Raw genomic sequence first — 17,369 nt, 5'->3', positions numbered from 1 at the left:
GGCCCCTGAATCAAAGCTGATACAGCCCTGTCCCCAGGCTGGGCAGGGGCGGGCTCTGGGACACTGTGGGGAGGGAGGCTCAGGGACCCTCCCAGGAGCCACCTTGGGAGCAGGACTGACTGCAGTACAGAGCTCAGGCGGCCAGCATGCGGAGGACGGCAGGGCTCCACACTGGGCCCAGCTATTCCTGCCCCAGTTTCTCGGTTATTTTTATTTGAAGCATCAGCTATGGGTCACTGTGATTCAACTCAAGCTGGGACAGGTTTCCGGGGCAGTGCTAGTCTGAGGGACCCGCTGTCTAGCCCACCTCACTGGAGGAGCCCCCAACACGCTTCCCATCCCAGATCCTTGGAGCGGGCAGAGGGTCCTGGGAATGCCGGGCACAGATGCCACACTGTAGCAGACCATGCAGACACAAGTGCTGGGAGAGCTCTGCGAGCCCTTCCCAGCCTCCCTGGCTGACAGAGCTGGGCTTCTGATCAATGTGTGTTACACGCCCCCTCCCAGGATGCCAAGCTCCCGGGCAAGGCCATTTTAACCTCCTCCGGGCGGGGTAAGGAGAGAAGCACAGGAGCTGACTGCTCAGAACTCCTTCCAAGGCGAGACCTTAAAAAGACACCCACTCCCCAAGCACAGCCACAGCGAACAGAAGCGTTCAAGCAGCTCACTGTGGGCCCCATCCGACCTCAGCCCTGCACCCCACTGATGGCAGGCAGGCCACGAGGGTTGGGAGGGTGATATGGAGCCAGCACCCGCAGGGCCGGGGCCCTGAACAGAGCAGGCCCTGAAGACATCTGGGGCGGACTTGGGCCCTGCAAGGGGCGTAAGGGACACCAGAAATCAAGCTCTCACAAGGATAGGCAGGGAAGGAAAGCCCGGTGTGGGGACAGGGGGATGGCAGCCTCTTCAGTGTCACTTCCCCAGAGTTTCCAGATGATACCAACACTGGTGGGAGGTCTCCTGCCCCAGGACACGGGTGGGAAGGGAACCACTGAGGCAGTTAAGAGTCTGATCCAAAGGTTTCCTTGTACCACAGGTGGCAGCACACTGACCTTTGGGTCCTGGAGTGGGGCTGAGCTGGCCAGGCCACACCTGCCACGGCTGGGCAGCCGCAGGAAGCTCCCCGGGTGGCACCGGCTCGCTGCATGTCTAACAGGAGCGGAAGGCCAATGGAGCTCTCCAGAGCTCTTTATGGGCCATTTAACCATCCCTCGACCCAGTCGCCCGAACACAGCAGACATAATGGCAGTGTTCACACATAAAAATGGCAAGCTGTTTTACTGGCAGCTTTCAGAGTCATAAGAGCAGCAATTTGGTAAAGTTTCCTGCAAATGGCAGAAACAAAGTCCGAGAGTAGAATGGTGGGGCACTAAACCACCCTGAAAAGTCATCGAAGACCATTACATCAAACACTCTGCCAAGAGCCAGGAAGCGGGGAGCAGTCAGAAGAAAAATAATCTTTGCCCGTGATCCTGAAGCCCTGTTCATAATCCCCACTCAAGGTGTGTGTGCCGCTGCGGCGTTTCATCTGTTACTCACTCAGGGAACATAAATTACTGTTTTTTACCTTTGAATTCTACCCGGAGAAACAGGGTGGCTTACCTTTCCAACTCATATTCTTTCATTCCCACCTTTACAGCCTTCATTACCTGGAGGACAGATATTAAGCAAAGACATTTGTATTAAGCAGATCAGTAACACAGCGTGATAAATAACATACAGCACTTCTTCAAAGGCACCTCTTCTTTAAAAAAGAAAAAAAGAATGATAAGTGCATGCAGTGGTACAGACATGTGACAAATTAGAACTTTTTAAAAGCTCCAAAATCCCATACAGTTTATTTAAACTGCCATGAAGCACTTCCATTTGGAAGCCGATAAATGCCAAGCCCCGAGTTACAGCTCAGAGGCCACCAGCAGCCTGAGGACAGTGAGGATTCAACCACGAGGTGCTTGGTGAATACTTAATGCTACAAAAGCTATGACGATCACTAAAAGGCCTCCTTTGTTTAGCTTTCATAAAACACGGAGAGCATTAACTCGTACAAGAGAGTAGGCTGCCCATCAATTACCCTTGTCTGTTTCCTAACACAAAATCGCAACATTCCTGAGCAGACCCTGGGCCATCCTCATCTTTCAAGACATGTGTTGCCTTATTTGGTCTCATTCCTCCAGTAAACTGGGAAGATTTGGAAGAGAACCACATGAAGAAGTTTTCAGAAAATGGATGATGGTAATAAGTGTGTTTGAACCATAGTTAAGGACAAAAGATTCTTTAAAATGAGCTGAGAACTGCTGCGATATCAGGAAGGAGCACTCTACCCTCCCAGAGTTGGAACTTTTTGTTGGAGAATTTCCTGAGGATTAGTGTCCACGACTGCCATGATGGGCAGGTGCCCTAAGTTGAGCAATTGGGGCAGAGCCTCTCCTGTCCCTGCCCTGTGCCCACCAGGGAACAGAAAAGAGAACCACCATCGTGTAAAACTTCCTACCTCTCGTGTGGCCCTCGGGGATTAGAGCCCACCTGGAAACCCTTCATCCTCACGCAGTTCTCTCACCACACAGCAACACCGCTTTCCCCACTCAACTGGAGCCGGTGTCTGACTTACCTCACGGTGGGCCTCGCTGGAGATTTTATTGGTGTAGCGCAGAACCTCCAGCTCCATGTCTGTCTTAAACACTCGGCTTCAGAGACAGAAGAACAAAGCAGCAAGTCAGCGACTTTCAGGAGGCACTGGCTGGACCCCTCCAGGGAGAGACCTCAGGGCCTGTCACACCCTGCACAGCCCGGAAGGGGTGCTGTGCAAGGCCAGAGTGGGGCCACCAAGACCCAGGAGTGACAAGCTCTATGGAACAGTCTAGTAGAACACCTCTAGCGGGGAGCAGAGCTGCTGCCTACCTTCCTAACACCAGCTGGCGGGCAGGCTGTTTCCTGGAAGCTGCTGTGGTGGGGGGAAGAAGTCCAGTTGCTGCAGCCTGTCACAGGCTGCCTCTCTCAGCCTCAGTTTCCCCATGCATGGGAGGGGGATGAAATCTACATGGCATGGCTGTTGGGCCATAATCCTAAGCCTGCCACCTCTCAGGGCTCTGTCCTGTTGGCTGAAGAGGGCTCATTTCCTCCCCATCCCCACCCACCTGCCCATGGGTGGGTGACAGGGTCTGGTGAGGGGACTGAAGCCATTCCAGCTTTGTGTGTGCCGGTACAGATGTGAAAACAGCTGGGCCGCAGACACAGGCAGGAGACCAGGAGCAGAGGAGAAGAGGGAGGCAGCCACAGATGAGAGGGTGGTCTATGTGGGCAGGGAAGTCACAATCAGGGGACCCTGCTGTCCCTTCCCAGCTGGGCTGTGCCTCCTGCAACTGGACTCCTGGGGCTCCCAGGTCCTCCCAACAAACTTGTGTTAATTTGCCCAAATGTGGTTATGTTTCTGGTGGTTGCAATCCATCTCACCCGCAAGTAAGAGCCACAGAGAGGAGCCAAAGAAGTATTCGCTTTCTACCTCCACTCATTTCAAACCACCCTGGGTCCGCGGGCACTGAAAGGGCAGCCGTGCTGTGGCATTCAGAGCACCGGCCTGGGAGAAAAGCCCTGGGCTCCAGCTCAGCTCCACCCCTTCCCACCGTGTGGCCGAGATCCCTACTCTGTGCCTTGGTGTCCCCATCTGAAAAACAGAGATATGAACACTGTTTTCCTCGTAGGTTTGCGGTGAGAACTGAGTTGGCATTTTTAAAGCACTAAGGACAGTGCCTGGCACACAGTAAGTGCCGTGTACACTTGTTCCAGAAACCAAGCGAAATGCAAAGCCTGCAGACACCACCTCATCCACACTTCCCACCCCAAAGCCAGGCGAACTGCTCTGATGTCCTTAGGTAGGACACCCTGATTCTCATCAAAGCATTTCTCCCCAGTATTCATGACAGGCCCATGAACCTAGAGAAATCTCAGCAGGCAAACACAGCCTCCCTTCATTTTAAATTGCCATTTACTGGGGACTTGCCCTATGCTGGGTCCTGTAAGTTGCAGTGGACGCTGGGTACACTGCCCAACTCATCCCCTGAGGCCACACCCCTCTACTGGTCTCCTTGATTCAATGGAGGGAGCCAAGACTCAGCTCCCTCGCTTCAACTGGGGACATCTCTGGGGACCACTCCAGCACCAAAGCTCCCCATGGGAGCAGCCAAGATGCCCTCGTGACGGCATTGCAGCCCAAGCCTGCTCCCTCCCTCTGACACACACGCTGATCCCGAGAGCACTCCTCAATACGCTTCCTGCCCACTCAGCTCAGAGACTCAGCTTCCCATGGAACCCAACCTAGAACAGGTACTACCTTCCGATTTCACAGATAGTGACACTGAGACTTACCTGAGACGATGTCAAAGGGCGTGTGCCCCACTCTGTTACACTCACCCCCTTTTTGTTGCACTCCATGCAAAAATAACAGAACTCTACATTCAGACAAACTACTAATCAAATACAGAAGGAAACTAGTCATTTTCAGACATTCAAAAACTCAGAAACGGGGGAAGTACTTAAGGATGTACTCCAGCAGAGACAGAAGGGTAGAAGGGTGGGGAGACGGAGAAAGCGCAAGCCAATAAAGACAAGGAGGTGATATAATGCGATATTTTAAAAAACTGGAGTCAATCCAAAAGTATAATTAGAAGCTGGACAGCAAGCCTAGAAAGCAATCAGTAGAAATTAGAACTCCAAGTATGTGGCTCTGAGAAAAACATCCACAAAAAGAATGGCATGGATTCCTTTCTGCAGATAAAATCAATAGGAAGCTTAAAGCTCTTAGTGATATGGTGAAGAAGATATGCTTCTTCTCTCAATAAGACAGAAGAAAGGCAAATTAAAACTCTAGGAACAACAAAACAAAACAGATGTATGTAGGAAAGCTGCATTTATTCACATGGTACCAAAGTAACAACAGGCAGATTACTCTCCAGGTCAAGGGGTTGTAACCCAGTGATCAGTCTTAGCATCATTGATTGTGTGTCAACTAAGTATAATTTGTGTCTGAATGTAGTGCAATAAGAAATACACATCACCTGGCATGTATTCCGGCAAATGTTTTAAACTTCTATGGCTTTAGATCTAACTTCCAGTTTGCAAGAAATATGGGGATAGAGGAACAAGCTAACCGTCACCACAAGGGAACAACCATACAAATCCAGAATTGGGATGCCATGGTACAACTGGCCCAGCCTTTCAGTATCTGGGGGAAAAACCATCACGACACCCAAGTAAGAGATAGAAACTATACTGGCCACATCTGGGATGTCTTATGGACAACTCGAGGAATTCCTATTTACGTGAACTTTCTAACTTTCAACAATGCATGTATATATGTTGCTTTTGTTCTAATGAAAAAAATAATAAAAATATTTTTTCTAATAAAAAAAAGAAAACCATTCTTTAAACAGAGAATAAACTAAAATATGGAGTGATTTTGTACAACTGATGGTTATATAAGAAAAATAGTCTAGGCCAGGCGCAGTGGCTCATGCCTGTAATCCCAGCACTTTGGGAGGCTGAGATGGCCGGATCATGAGGTCAGGAGATCAAGACCATCCTGGCTAACACAGTGAAACCTCATCTCTACTTAAAATACAAAAAATTAGCCAGGCATGGTGGTAGGCGCCTGTAGTCCCAGCTACTCGGGAAACTGGGGCAGGAGAATGGCATGAATTCGGGAGGCAGAGCTTGCAGTGAGCCAAGATCGCACCACTGCACTCCAGCCTGGGCGACAGAGCGAGACTCCGTCTCAAAAAAAAGGAAAAGAAAAACAGTCTATATGCTCTTGACGCTAGGAGCCTCCTCTTGAGGGAGGTCCTGGGCTTGTGACATCCAACCCAGAGAGAAGGCACTCCCGCCCCAATACATTCCTTAGCTCTGCATAGACCACGGTCATAGTGATCACAGATCACTATGGCTGCTTTTTTCTGTTGTTATTTTTTGTTTTTTTTTTTACCTTTTAGAGTTAATGTCTCCCCCGAAAACAGGTAAGATTTACTGGTCACATAAATGCAATGGAAATATTACAAACCCTAACAAGGAAACGCAACAGAAGTTGGGAGGTGAAGACGGGCTGGAGAAAAGATGTGTAGAGAGAGCAGGGCCCCATCTGTGCAGCCTCAGCTCACCCAGGGCAAAGGCAAGATAGGATGGAAAGTTCACAGAGCAAGAACTAAAGGAGGCTCAAGTGTATGACAAGAAGGCAAAAGGAACCTGTGGAAGAACCAGCAATAAACATACGATGAAAAGCTGGGTGGGGGTGACAGAAATGGCCCAAAGAATTGGCTCTGGGGAGGGCTGGTGTGGAGAGAAATGGGCTGGCAGGAGTCGCTGGTTTCAAGATAACCTAGCTTTCCTGTACTGATTTTGTACTAGTGGCTTTTTAAACCAAGGGTACACACTGCTTTGATAGCACTTTAAAAACCTTAATGAGGTGCTGTCCATAATGGTAAATGTCCATTCATTCATTTCACATCACTAATAAGTAAGTGTCAGCTAGATGTACCAGGCACTGGTGATGGAGTGGAGTGAAAGGGCCATGTCCTCCCCTAATGGAGTGCAGAGACCACGGAGAGAGGGACACAGTGCGAGTAAACACATAATGATGGAGTGGAAGGAGGGCTGCTAAGAGCAGGAGCCGGGGTGTCACGTGAGGGAATGATGGGAGAGGCATGAGCCCTTTTGGTTTGGGGCTGGTCACCCGGTGAGGGAGGTCTATAATACTGAGATCTGGAGAATGGAGGTGGGCAACCCGGCTGAGTCCCTCTGCGCAAGGCAGAGAGTTCCCAGTGCACCCCCTGGCCAGCTCCTTTCCCTTTACTAAAGATGAGCTACCTGCACCAAAGCTCCCAAAGGCCCACCCATCACCCTCACAAAGGGATCAACTCAAACACCCTCAAGATCAGCAAAGCTGGGGTGTCTGAGGACGCAGACCAGCACCCATCCCTCTGCTGGGAGCAAAGCCGGGGTGTCTGAGGACGCAGACCAGCACCCGCGCCTCTGCTGGGAGCAAAGCCGGGGTGCCTGAGGACGCAGACCAGCACCCGTGCCTCTGCTGGGAGCAAAGCCGGGGTGTCTGAGGATGCAGACCAGCACCCATCCCTCTGTTGGGAGCAAAGCTGGGGTGTCTGAGGACGCAGACCAGCACTCGCTCCTCTGTCGAAGGGCACCTCTCCTGCATTTTCTCTTCCTCCTCCTCCGCCTGGCCAGGAGCCCACCTGAGCTGGCCTCCATTGAGGCAGCCCAGACAGAGGCCCCGAGGCAGGGAGGCGAGGATGACGGGAAGGCAAGAGGCCCAGTGGCTCTCCCATCAGAGGCAGCAAGCCCTTGGGAACTTCACGGGAGCAGCCCACGCCAGCCAGCCGCTGACTCACACGGTCTCCACGATGCCACACAGCTGGGATAGCCAGTCATCTGTCACTGGGAAATGAGGTGGGCACCCTGCGGCGCAGCGACACCTTTCCAAGACCACAGAACCTTCTGGGGAAGGTGGAAAAAACAAACCCACAAGCCCAGGGAGACTTTCTCAAATGAACGCCCTTTCTCTCTGGCAGAGGCAGCCCTGAAGCCTGACAGTGTGCGGTTAATCATCATGAAGGTGCCTCTGATGCTGCCCTATGGCGGGTGTAGTCTCATTACCTGGGACCCGGCACTTGCTCCTGTCCCCAGAGGGTGAGAGCTCAGAGCCACGGGCAGCCAGCAGCTCAGGCTTCTGAGCAAGAACCCACTCGCAGTCCCTCGGGTGTCATTCCCACTGCCACCCTCTACGACACCAGCCCGGGGATCCCGCTGTCAGGGAGCAGGTCTCTCTTCTCTCAAATGCAGCGATGATCACTGGGTGACAGCATGGGTGAGGGCCAGGACCTTCCGCCCTCCAACGCCTTACTTTCTCCTGGAGCTGCCCTCTGCCTCCATTCTGCTTAGATCCCTGGCCCTTCTCTATGGCCACCACTCTTGCCAGTGCTGTAGACTCCTTGCCCCTGTGCCCACCCATCCGCACGGGCTCAGCCTGTGCCTGCTCCAGGAACACTGAGCACTGCCAGGGGAAGTCAAGCACTGGCGATGGCCAAGCAAGGCCCAGTCACCTCAGCGAGACCCCAGCTCTGCCGTGAGCTGCAGAGGAACCCGCAGGAGGGCTACTCTCAACTTCCCGCACCTTCCAAAGATTTCTACCCTCAACTTCTGCCCCCAGTGGGAGCCACCGTGGATGAATGAATTCCACTCCTACTTCTTGGAGCGCACAGCAGCCAGCAGATGGGTCCACTCTCACCTCTCCTCCTCCAAACTCCCAGGACTCCCCATCCATCCTCTCCTCCCTCCCTTTTAAGGGAAGGTGCATCCTCTTCCCAAGCTCACACGCCCACCTGGGGATCCCAGCTCCAACCTCCACCATGCACCAACCCCTCCTGCTAGAAGCTCCATGGCCACCGAAACAGCTTCCTCTACAAGTGAAGAATCCTCCCCTCACTCGCCTCCTTCTCCTCTTCCAGCCAAGCCTCCCCTACGCTGCCTGCCGGGGCCCTAACAGTCCTTGCCTTGGGGGAGGAGGGAAAGCAGCTTTTGCATTCTATTTTGAACTTCCTACCCATCTCCTCCCCTCTCCTCTCCCCTCTCTGCTTCTCTCTTCACCCCCATCATGCTGCCAGCCCTCCCATCCCCTCCTCGCAGAAGGCATGGTTCCCTCTGCCTCTCCCTGCTTTCCCTCTGCACCCACCTGCGGGTCCCGGGCGTCCTGGAGCTCAGTGTGCGAGAACCCCGACTGTGCCCCCATCTCAATGCGGCTCTGCCATCTTCCTGCTACTTCAGCAGAGACCCGGGTGTCATCCTAGATGCCCTCTCCCATCACATCCATCCGCCGCTTCCCACATCCAACCCATGGCCAAGGTCCAGGCCTCCAGCCCACCTGCCCCAATAGCAGCTGGGGATCTTCAGGAAATGCAAACCTCATCAGGCTTTCCCTCGCTTCCAGTGGCCTTTAGGTGGCCTCAGGATGAAGGTAAACCTCTAGTAGAGCACAACTCAGGTCAGTGCGGGCCATCTCCACCACTCACCCCACGTGCTCTCCCAGCCTCCTGCCTCCTCCCTCCTCTGCCTGGAACTTGTTCCTGCCCACCTCCAGCTCCCACCCAAAACACACTTTTCTCGGGGTTGGAGACGACCCCCTTCTACCCTCCCACCCTGGGCTAAATCCCTTCTCTGTGTTCCCTGGGTAGTCTAGACAAATCCTCAGAAACCTCTAACACTTAGAATTCTTTTAATTTAAGTATCTTCTGAAAGGCCATATATAGCCCTGGAAGACAGGGTCCCAGCACCAGCACAGACACGCAGTAACTATGTGTCATCAAAGCTACCTGGCCTTCCACCAAAGCCAGACAACAGCTCATTTCCAACAAGGAGAGCTGATGGCCTCATTTCAAAGAGAAAAGGAGGCCTCTCCACCCAACCCTCACCACCCCATGGCAGCATGGGATGTTGCCAAACCGAGCGCAGCAGGGGCAAAGCCTCCCCAGGCTCCAGCAGCCCAAACTCCCTCTGCCACTGCCTCGTCCCAGTCCCACAGGTAGGAAGAGCAGCCCAGGGGTGACGACAGGAGCCCACACTCCCAGGCTCTCCACTCCGCCTCCCACTGCAGCTGGAGCATCCTCCTATGGTGATGAGCAGGAAGAGGTCATAATCTGCCAAAGGAGAAAGGACCACATCCTCCTCCCAGCAGAGGCGATAAGCATCTCTGCCGTCGAGGCCCAGGGACCTACTTGCTTTTCTAATCTTACTTTGGGGGAAGTAGAAAAAAAAAAAAATCGAACTGAACCAGGACAAATTATTCCACAAAGGCAGTTCTCTGATGAAACCAGCCTGGCTGGGCTTTGGCCTGGCCCAATTGAATCTATGCTTAAATAGACATCTGCTGTGTGCTGGCTTAACCAATTATCCATAGGGCATTCTGGGCCTGAAGTCTCACCCAGGCGCCAGGCATAGAAGGATGCATCCCAGCCTGGCCTGGTTATCTCACAGCACAAACACCGGAAACGGTTTTTAAGATGACTGCAGAAAAGAACGGGATGTTCCAGCATTCCGCGCAGTTTCTCCCTATCTTCAGGAGGAATGCACCACGCTGAATATGATGAACCCATTTCCAGTGTTCTTGAGCATGAACAGAGAAGGACAAAAGGGTGCCCCAGCCTCCGTGGGTCCACTGGCCCCTGGAGTGAGAGATGCATGGTCAGACTCAGTCCCAGCCTTGTCTGCCCCGGGGCATGTGTTGGGTAGTTGTTAAAAGTATGATCTACTACAAGGCTGACAGCCCCATGAGAGGACAAAGGCCACCTCCTCCAGGAAGCAACAGAGAATCATGGCTCAGGACAGGATGACAAAGATGCCACCTAATAAGTTTGAGCAGGCCGGGCATGGTGGCTCATGCTTGTAATCCTGGCACTGTGGAAGGCCCAGGCTGGAGGATCTCAGGCCAAGGCTGAGCCCAGGAATTCGAGGCCAGCCTGGGCAACACAGCAATAACCTGTCTCTACAAAACATTTAAAAATCAGACAGATGGCCAGGCGTGGTGGCTCATGCCTGTAATCCTGGCACTTTGGGAGGCCGAGGCAGGGGGACCACTTGAGGTCGGAAGTTCAAGACCAGCCTGACCAACATAGAGGAACCCCGTCTCTACTGAAAATACAACGTTGGCCGGGCGTAGTGGCATATGTCTGTAATCCCAGCTACTCAGGAGGCTGAGGCAGAAGAGTTGCTTGAACCCAGGAGGCAGAAGTTGCGGTGAGCCAAAATTGCGCCATTGCACTCCAGCCTGGGCAACAAGAGCAAAACTCCGTCTCAAAAAAAAAAAAAGAAAGAAAAGAAAAATCAACTAGGCATGGTGGCGTGCACCTGTAGTCTCAGCTACTTGAGAGGCTGAAGTGGGAGGATGACTTGCGCCTGGGAGTCCGAGGTTGCAGTGGGCCATGATTACAACACTGCATTCCAGCCTGGGCAAGAGCATAAGACCCTGTCTCTAAAAAGAGAACTTTGGGCAGAAGTCAGCTCAGGCTCTTTGGCCAGGAAAACACGTGCCAGGAGATGTGGGCACTGCACAGCCTCACAGAGAGTCCCCAGCTCATGGCCACGCTGTGGGCATCACCATGCCTGGAGGCTGCTCAGACAGACAGGGGGTGCTGCGAGGCAAAGGCTCCTACCCGATGTGGGCCTGCTCTCCTGCTACAGACCTAAAACCACAAAAACTAGATGAGGCAAAGATGTATTTGTGCAACCTTATTTTTTTCCTTAAATATTCACAAGTCACAGAACTGCCTCTGAGCATTAAACCCTGAATTAAGATATCAATTAACTGAGGTCTAAACACTCCACTGATTAAAATAGTAGTGAGACAAGGATGAAGGATTTCCAAAATCAGCTTCTAAGCATCAAAGTGCCACCGTGTCGAGCAAAACTCATTTAAAGGGCCAGGAATTTCATCTCTCCTGGAGGTGGATGCGCAGGGAGTGGTTCTATTGGAGCCAGGTGGGCGGGAATTCAACACCACTGAACCTCCAACAACTATCCCTCCCACACTCCATGACCCAGTGATGCAAAGGATAAAAACCCACAGGGGAAGGACAGAAAGAAAAGAGCTGGTTGGAATTACATATCCTCTGGGGGATCAATCAATAAGTCCTCTCACAGAAACCAGAGCCATGAAGAAAATGATGGCTTAGCTCAGCTGTGAGCCGAGTGTGCCTGAAACCTAGCCAGACGGGGCAGACGTGGGGCAGAGGTCCACCTCCATGCTGGACCAGGGCCTGGCCACGCCTTTCCTTCTGTCTGATGCTCCCACATCCATCTCCTGCCTCCTGGCGCGCGGTGACTCAAGTTCTCACTCTCACCTAGGAGTCCCACTTCCCATGTGGCTTTCTTGCTGGCGTAGGGTTAAATGCCTATTCATGAGGACACAAAGATGAGCAATGCTACTGGAATCCTTTTCACAGACACACCGAGAATTTAGGTCATCATCTACGTATCTTTTCTAATTTGGGACATGTTACCCAGGACGTAGAATCCTGGGGCACGTCTACCTGTGAACCAACCATAGCTTTCCATCTCCTGTGCACACAGAGAGGCTGGTGAGCAGAAATAGACACGTTACCCACCGCCTGATTAATGCATGCAGGACACTTTCGTTCTGTGTAATTAACAGCTCTAAAACCGGCGGATGACTCAATTTAACACAGTCTCGCTTAAAACCCAAGAAGGCACACGGCAATTGCTGACACGCCTGCTCTCCCCTGACGCTTCCAGAGGTACTTAACCGAAACCCAAGGCACTGAGCTATCAGGTGGTATGAAAGCATCTCCTTTTATTTCCCACCTTGCCTTCAGATCAATTTAATCATCTGCAAAACAGTAAAGCAGAACCACAGCCTAAATTATGGAAGTAAGATGCCTGCTCTTTTGAAGTTTCAACTTTTGACCTTCACATTCAAACTGCACTACCCAGCACAAGAAAAGAAATTATCAGTTATGATCTCATGTTTGTGGGGAAGAGTATGATTATAGAGGGATTTACAGGAAATCAAAAAGGCGCTCCTTGAGAGAATGGAAAACAATAAAACAGTCACAGGAAGGAAATGAATGACAGCCGAACAAAAATGAGAAAGCGAGTTTGCCCGTGCTAGGAGAGGCTGCTTGCTGCTGCCTTCCAATCAGACAGGCTCTGGAGGAACCCCATGTCCCCAGCCAAGCTGCCAGAGGGAGCTGAGGTGCACGTGGGTGCCGAGGAAGCCAAGCATCTGCCCCCTGGTCCTCCACCCTACCATACCCTGGCCCCAGCACAAGACCATTCCAAGGGCACTGGACCAGCAGTGAGCTGGGAGGATGACTGACACTCAGGCAGCCCCACTTCACGGGTGCCCCCTCAGAGCTGCAAGGAGCAGTGCAAGAGCCTAGGTTCAACAGTCTGGGCTCAACTGGCATTTTCTTGGGCAAGTCACTAACTTCCTTGTGCCTCAGTTTCTTCATCTATAGCATGGGAATAACTAGAACACTTACCTAATACACCACAAATAAAATATCTTTAAATACAGTGACATGTGTCAAGTGCTTAGCACAATACCTTGTACACATGGAGTCTTAACAGGTGACAGTGTTATCAAGATGCGCCGGGCTGCAGCCTGGCTAACATGGTGAAACCCCATCTCTACTAAAAATACAAAAAGTAGCCGGGCATGGTGGTGTGTACCTGTAGTGGGGAGGTGGGGGTTGAGGCACAAGAATCACTTGAACCCGGGAGGCAGAGGTTGCAGTGAGCCAAGATCATGCCACTGCACTCCAGCCTGGGCGACAGAGCAAGACTCCATCTAAAAAAAAAAAAAAAAAATGTGCCAGGCTCGGTGCAATGGCTCATGCCTATAATTCCAACACTTTGGAAGGCTGAGGTAGGAGGATCTCTTAAGGCCAGGAGTTCGAGACCAGCCTGGGCTACACAGGAGACTCCGTCTCTACAAAAAACAGAAAAATTAGCTGGGTGTGGTGGCATGTACCCGGAGTCACAGCTACTTGGAAGGCTGAGGTGGGAGGATCGCCTGAGCTCAGGAGGTCAAGGTTGCAGAAAGCTACGATCCCGCCACTGCACTCTAGCCTGAGAGACAAAGTGAGATCCTGTCTCTTAAAAAAAAAAAAAAAAAAAAAAAAAGACATGCCAGCACTTGACTGATACTCTCTATCTTTGAGCCTACTTTGCAAGTGAGGAAACTGAGGCTGGGTGAATCTTCATATCGATACCATGAGTTAGGTTTCACCATATCTCTGTTTTATAGATCAAGAAGCTGAGGCTCAGAAAACTCACGACTTCCTGAGTAGGGAGGAGCTAGGGCTAGAATTCACATGTGCCCTAGTTGATGGTTTCCTGTTATCCCCATGACCCTATCAGACAAAGAGGATGGTGAAGATATTCAAGACCTAAGGACAAAAGATGTGTCCCTGAGTCGTAATCTAACATCAGGGAGAGCCCACCCACTCCTGTTAATAAAGGACCTGCCCGCCGCCCCACACAGCATCTTTCCTTCAATGACCCAGGGACTGTGATGATCATGACTACGTGGACCCACCGAGAATGACTGGGACCCGGGCTATTAAAACATACCCCTGAGCAGCAGGGACGATGTGACATTTCTAAAACAGTTCTACTGCCATCAACTGCCAAATAAGTCCTTTCTGCTGCTTGCTTTAATAAAGTTGGGAGGTATGCTTACGACCGCGGGCTCGACCTCAAAGCCTCGAAAATGTCACTTGAATTAAAGCATGCTTCTTCGAAAGTGACGAATTAATGACTTATCCCTTAGGAGATGCGGGAGTACAGAACTCAGCTGTGGTCTCCAAGGCACCCAAGCTGTAAGCGACCACAAGGGAATGTCTCATGTGAGGCAGTGTAAGTGGACATGGCCCATTCTAAGTACCCAGGATTTATTCTTCTGCCAAATGGGGGCTACAGATAGGACAGGCTCTCTGGTTTCTCTTCAGATCCTATAAATCTTTTGCTTTTTACAGACAAGTCAGGCATTTATTACTTTATTTTTTTGAGACAGGTCTCGCTCTGTCACTCGGGCTGGAGTATGGTAGTACAATCATGGCTCACTGCAGCCTCGACCTCCTGGGCTCAAGCGATCTTCCTGCCTCGACCTCCCAAGAAGCTAGGACTACAGGAGTCCAATGCCATGCTCGGCTAATTTTTTGAAATTTTGTTTTTGTAGAGATGGGATCTCTCTGTTACTCAGGCTGGTCTCAAACTCCTGGCCTCAAGTGATTCTCTCATGTTGGTCTCCCAAAGTGCTGGGATTACAGGCGTGAGCCACCAGCTCAGCTTTGTTACTTTATAAAAACAAGAGGTAACTGTGAACTTGAAGAACACCAGCCCTGTCTTCACAGAGGGTGGCTGTGAGGGGTGTCCGACCCACTGGCCTCTAACCCTGAGGGTGCAGTATTAGCGCCTATCATCAGCCCTCAGTTCTCCACCCCCGGCTCAGCCCTCTCTCACACTGGCACCTGCCTCAGACTCAACACACCCCAAGTCCCAGATCTGCCCTGGTATCTGGCCCTCCCAGTTGTCCCCATCTCAGTGACATACCACCTAGCTGTGCGGGACAAAAACTTGGAGTCACCTTCAACTCCACCCTTCACTCACACATCACAACTGGTCCCTCCCAGGAGCTTTCCCTCTTGACTGCAGCCTCACCACTCAGCTCTGTCCTGCCTCTGCCCTCCACTGCCAGCTGGAGCACCGCAACAGCCTCCTAACTTGCCACCTGTTCCCACACTTGCCCTGCAGCTGGGTCTCTAGTCTGAGGTCAAAATGATTTGTTAAAATGCAAACCCAATCTTACCATTCTCCTGCTTAAACCATTCAAGGGTTTCCTGTGTTTCCCATTCCTCTGAAGAAAAAGTCAAAACGGACACCAAGGCCCACCCAGCCACTGCCTGTCTCTCCAACTGTTCTCAGGCTCTGCTCCCTGGCTTCGCACTGGCCACACAAAGCCACCACCCTTTCTCTTGTTTCTGTGAACGAGTGGCCCTTTCGCCTGGGTCACTCTCTCCTACTCCTTTTTCCACAGCCAATGCCCATTCATCTTTCAGGACACCTCCTTGGTCCCAAGCTCTAAGACGAGGCGAGTCAGAGTTCCCAGCTAGACGGGAAAGAAAATGTGATCATACAGACTTAGGGTCAGATATGAGTAGGCTACACATCTCCTAGGCAAGTGATGATCTTGCAAAGGCCTGGCCTTGCCTCTCTTCTACATTCTCAGTAAGTGCAGTCACCCATCAAAGAAAAAATGCCTTGCTGCTGTCAAAGAGCAATGCGATGGCTTAGGAAGAAAACTGGTGGCACACTGGGATTGGAGGGCCACTTCCAGGGCCCACAGAGCTGACACCGAGCATAAAACAGCTCACTTTGTAGGCAGCTAGTAGAAGCCAATTGTGCAGCAGGTAAGGGCTAACAGTATCACCACAGGAAGGAAGGTGACAGAAGAATGTGTAGAACAGAATGGCACCTCTGTCAAGACACATGCGTGATGTGAGGAAAATGTGTTTACCTTTCTGGCAATGGGATTATGTGTGATGTTTATTTCTGCCCTTTTCGCTACCTACCTTATGCTGGAGCTATCTAAGTTTGGTTTACTTATGGTAGGAGTTTTTGTAAGATTGCAAATAAGTTTAATTGATGTTTAAGTGACTCATGCCCTTTCAAAAAGAGTACAGCCAGCCAACCAACAACAAAGAACAAGCAAAACAGAAAAGGCTATGGGAGAAGGTTCTGGGAATCTGCTTTTGGAGGGGCTCTCTGAGATGGTGTGGGCAGGGCATTCCATCCCCATGAGCCGAGCACAACAAACAGGCACGGCGACCACAGCCCGTACTCACCACTCAACGATCTCTGGGTGAAGAATGGTGTTGTTGACTTCGAACCTGTGGGGGGAAAAGAAATCAAGCCCATTAATCCAACAGTCTATCATGTCCCAGCAAGAACCACCTCATTCAAGACATGCACACATAATGAGGAGAGAGTCCCACACTTGAATTTCATGACTTCCTGATCCACGAAAGGCCTGTTGATCCCTTCCTGCAGCGGACCTCGCAGCCTGGGTCATGTCCTCCAAATGCAGTCAGTTGGAGAGTAAGCTTTATGGCTACAAAACACCAGCCCTGATTCCCACTAGGCAGACAGCATGGTCTCTTGTGTCAAGTACACCAAAATACACACAATAGGAGTACCAGAAGGAAAGAATGCAGAGAAAGCAAAAACCTCACCAATTTGATGAAAAACATTAACCTACATATCCATAAATCTCCACGAACTCCAAGTAGGACAAATTCATAGATATCTACACTCAGACACATCATAATCAAACTGTCAAAAAAGTATCTTGAAAGCAGCAAGAGGAAAGTATTAATAATTCATCACTTACAAAGGATCCTCAGTTAGATTAATAGCTGATTTCTCATCAAAACCTATGGTGAACAGAAGGCGGTGGGATGACATTTAAAGTGCTGAAAGAAAAAAAAAGTCCACCAAGAATTCTATATCCAGCAAAGCCATTATTAAAAAATGAGGGAGAACTAAAACATCCCAGATAAGCAAAACTCAAGAGAATTTATCACTAGTAGACCTAACCTGAAAGAAAAACTAAAGGGAACTGTTTCAACTAAAATGAGAAGATACTACAGAGTAACTTGAATCCACATGAAGTGAAAGAGAGCACTGGCAATGGTAACCATATAGATAAATATAAAGACAGTATAAATGTATTTTTTGTTTATAACTCCTTTTCTCTCCTGACTTAAAAGACAACTAAATAAAGCAATAATTGTAAA

General features: G+C 50.9%; 1 protein-coding gene across 2 annotated transcripts in view; it reads right to left on the bottom strand.

Moving 5' to 3' along the window:
- Nucleotides 1-17,369, bottom strand: part of PEPD (peptidase D) — a 139,678-nt gene that overhangs the window by 79,757 nt on the left and 42,552 nt on the right. For both annotated transcript variants that reach the window (XM_009194106.3, XM_009194105.4), the window contains exons 7-9: nucleotides 16,419-16,463; nucleotides 2,609-2,684; nucleotides 1,603-1,649 (exon numbers count right to left, since the gene is read on the bottom strand). In XM_009194106.3, the coding sequence (XP_009192370.3) occupies nucleotides 1,603-1,649; nucleotides 2,609-2,684; nucleotides 16,419-16,463 (168 nt within the window). The remainder of the gene's footprint in view (nucleotides 1-1,602; nucleotides 1,650-2,608; nucleotides 2,685-16,418; nucleotides 16,464-17,369) is intronic.

The sequence above is a fragment of the Papio anubis genome, chromosome 20, assembly GCF_008728515.1.
Source record: "Papio anubis isolate 15944 chromosome 20, Panubis1.0, whole genome shotgun sequence".
NCBI lineage: Eukaryota > Metazoa > Chordata > Mammalia > Primates > Cercopithecidae > Papio > Papio anubis.
This window is presented reverse-complemented; position numbering and strand designations above follow the sequence as displayed.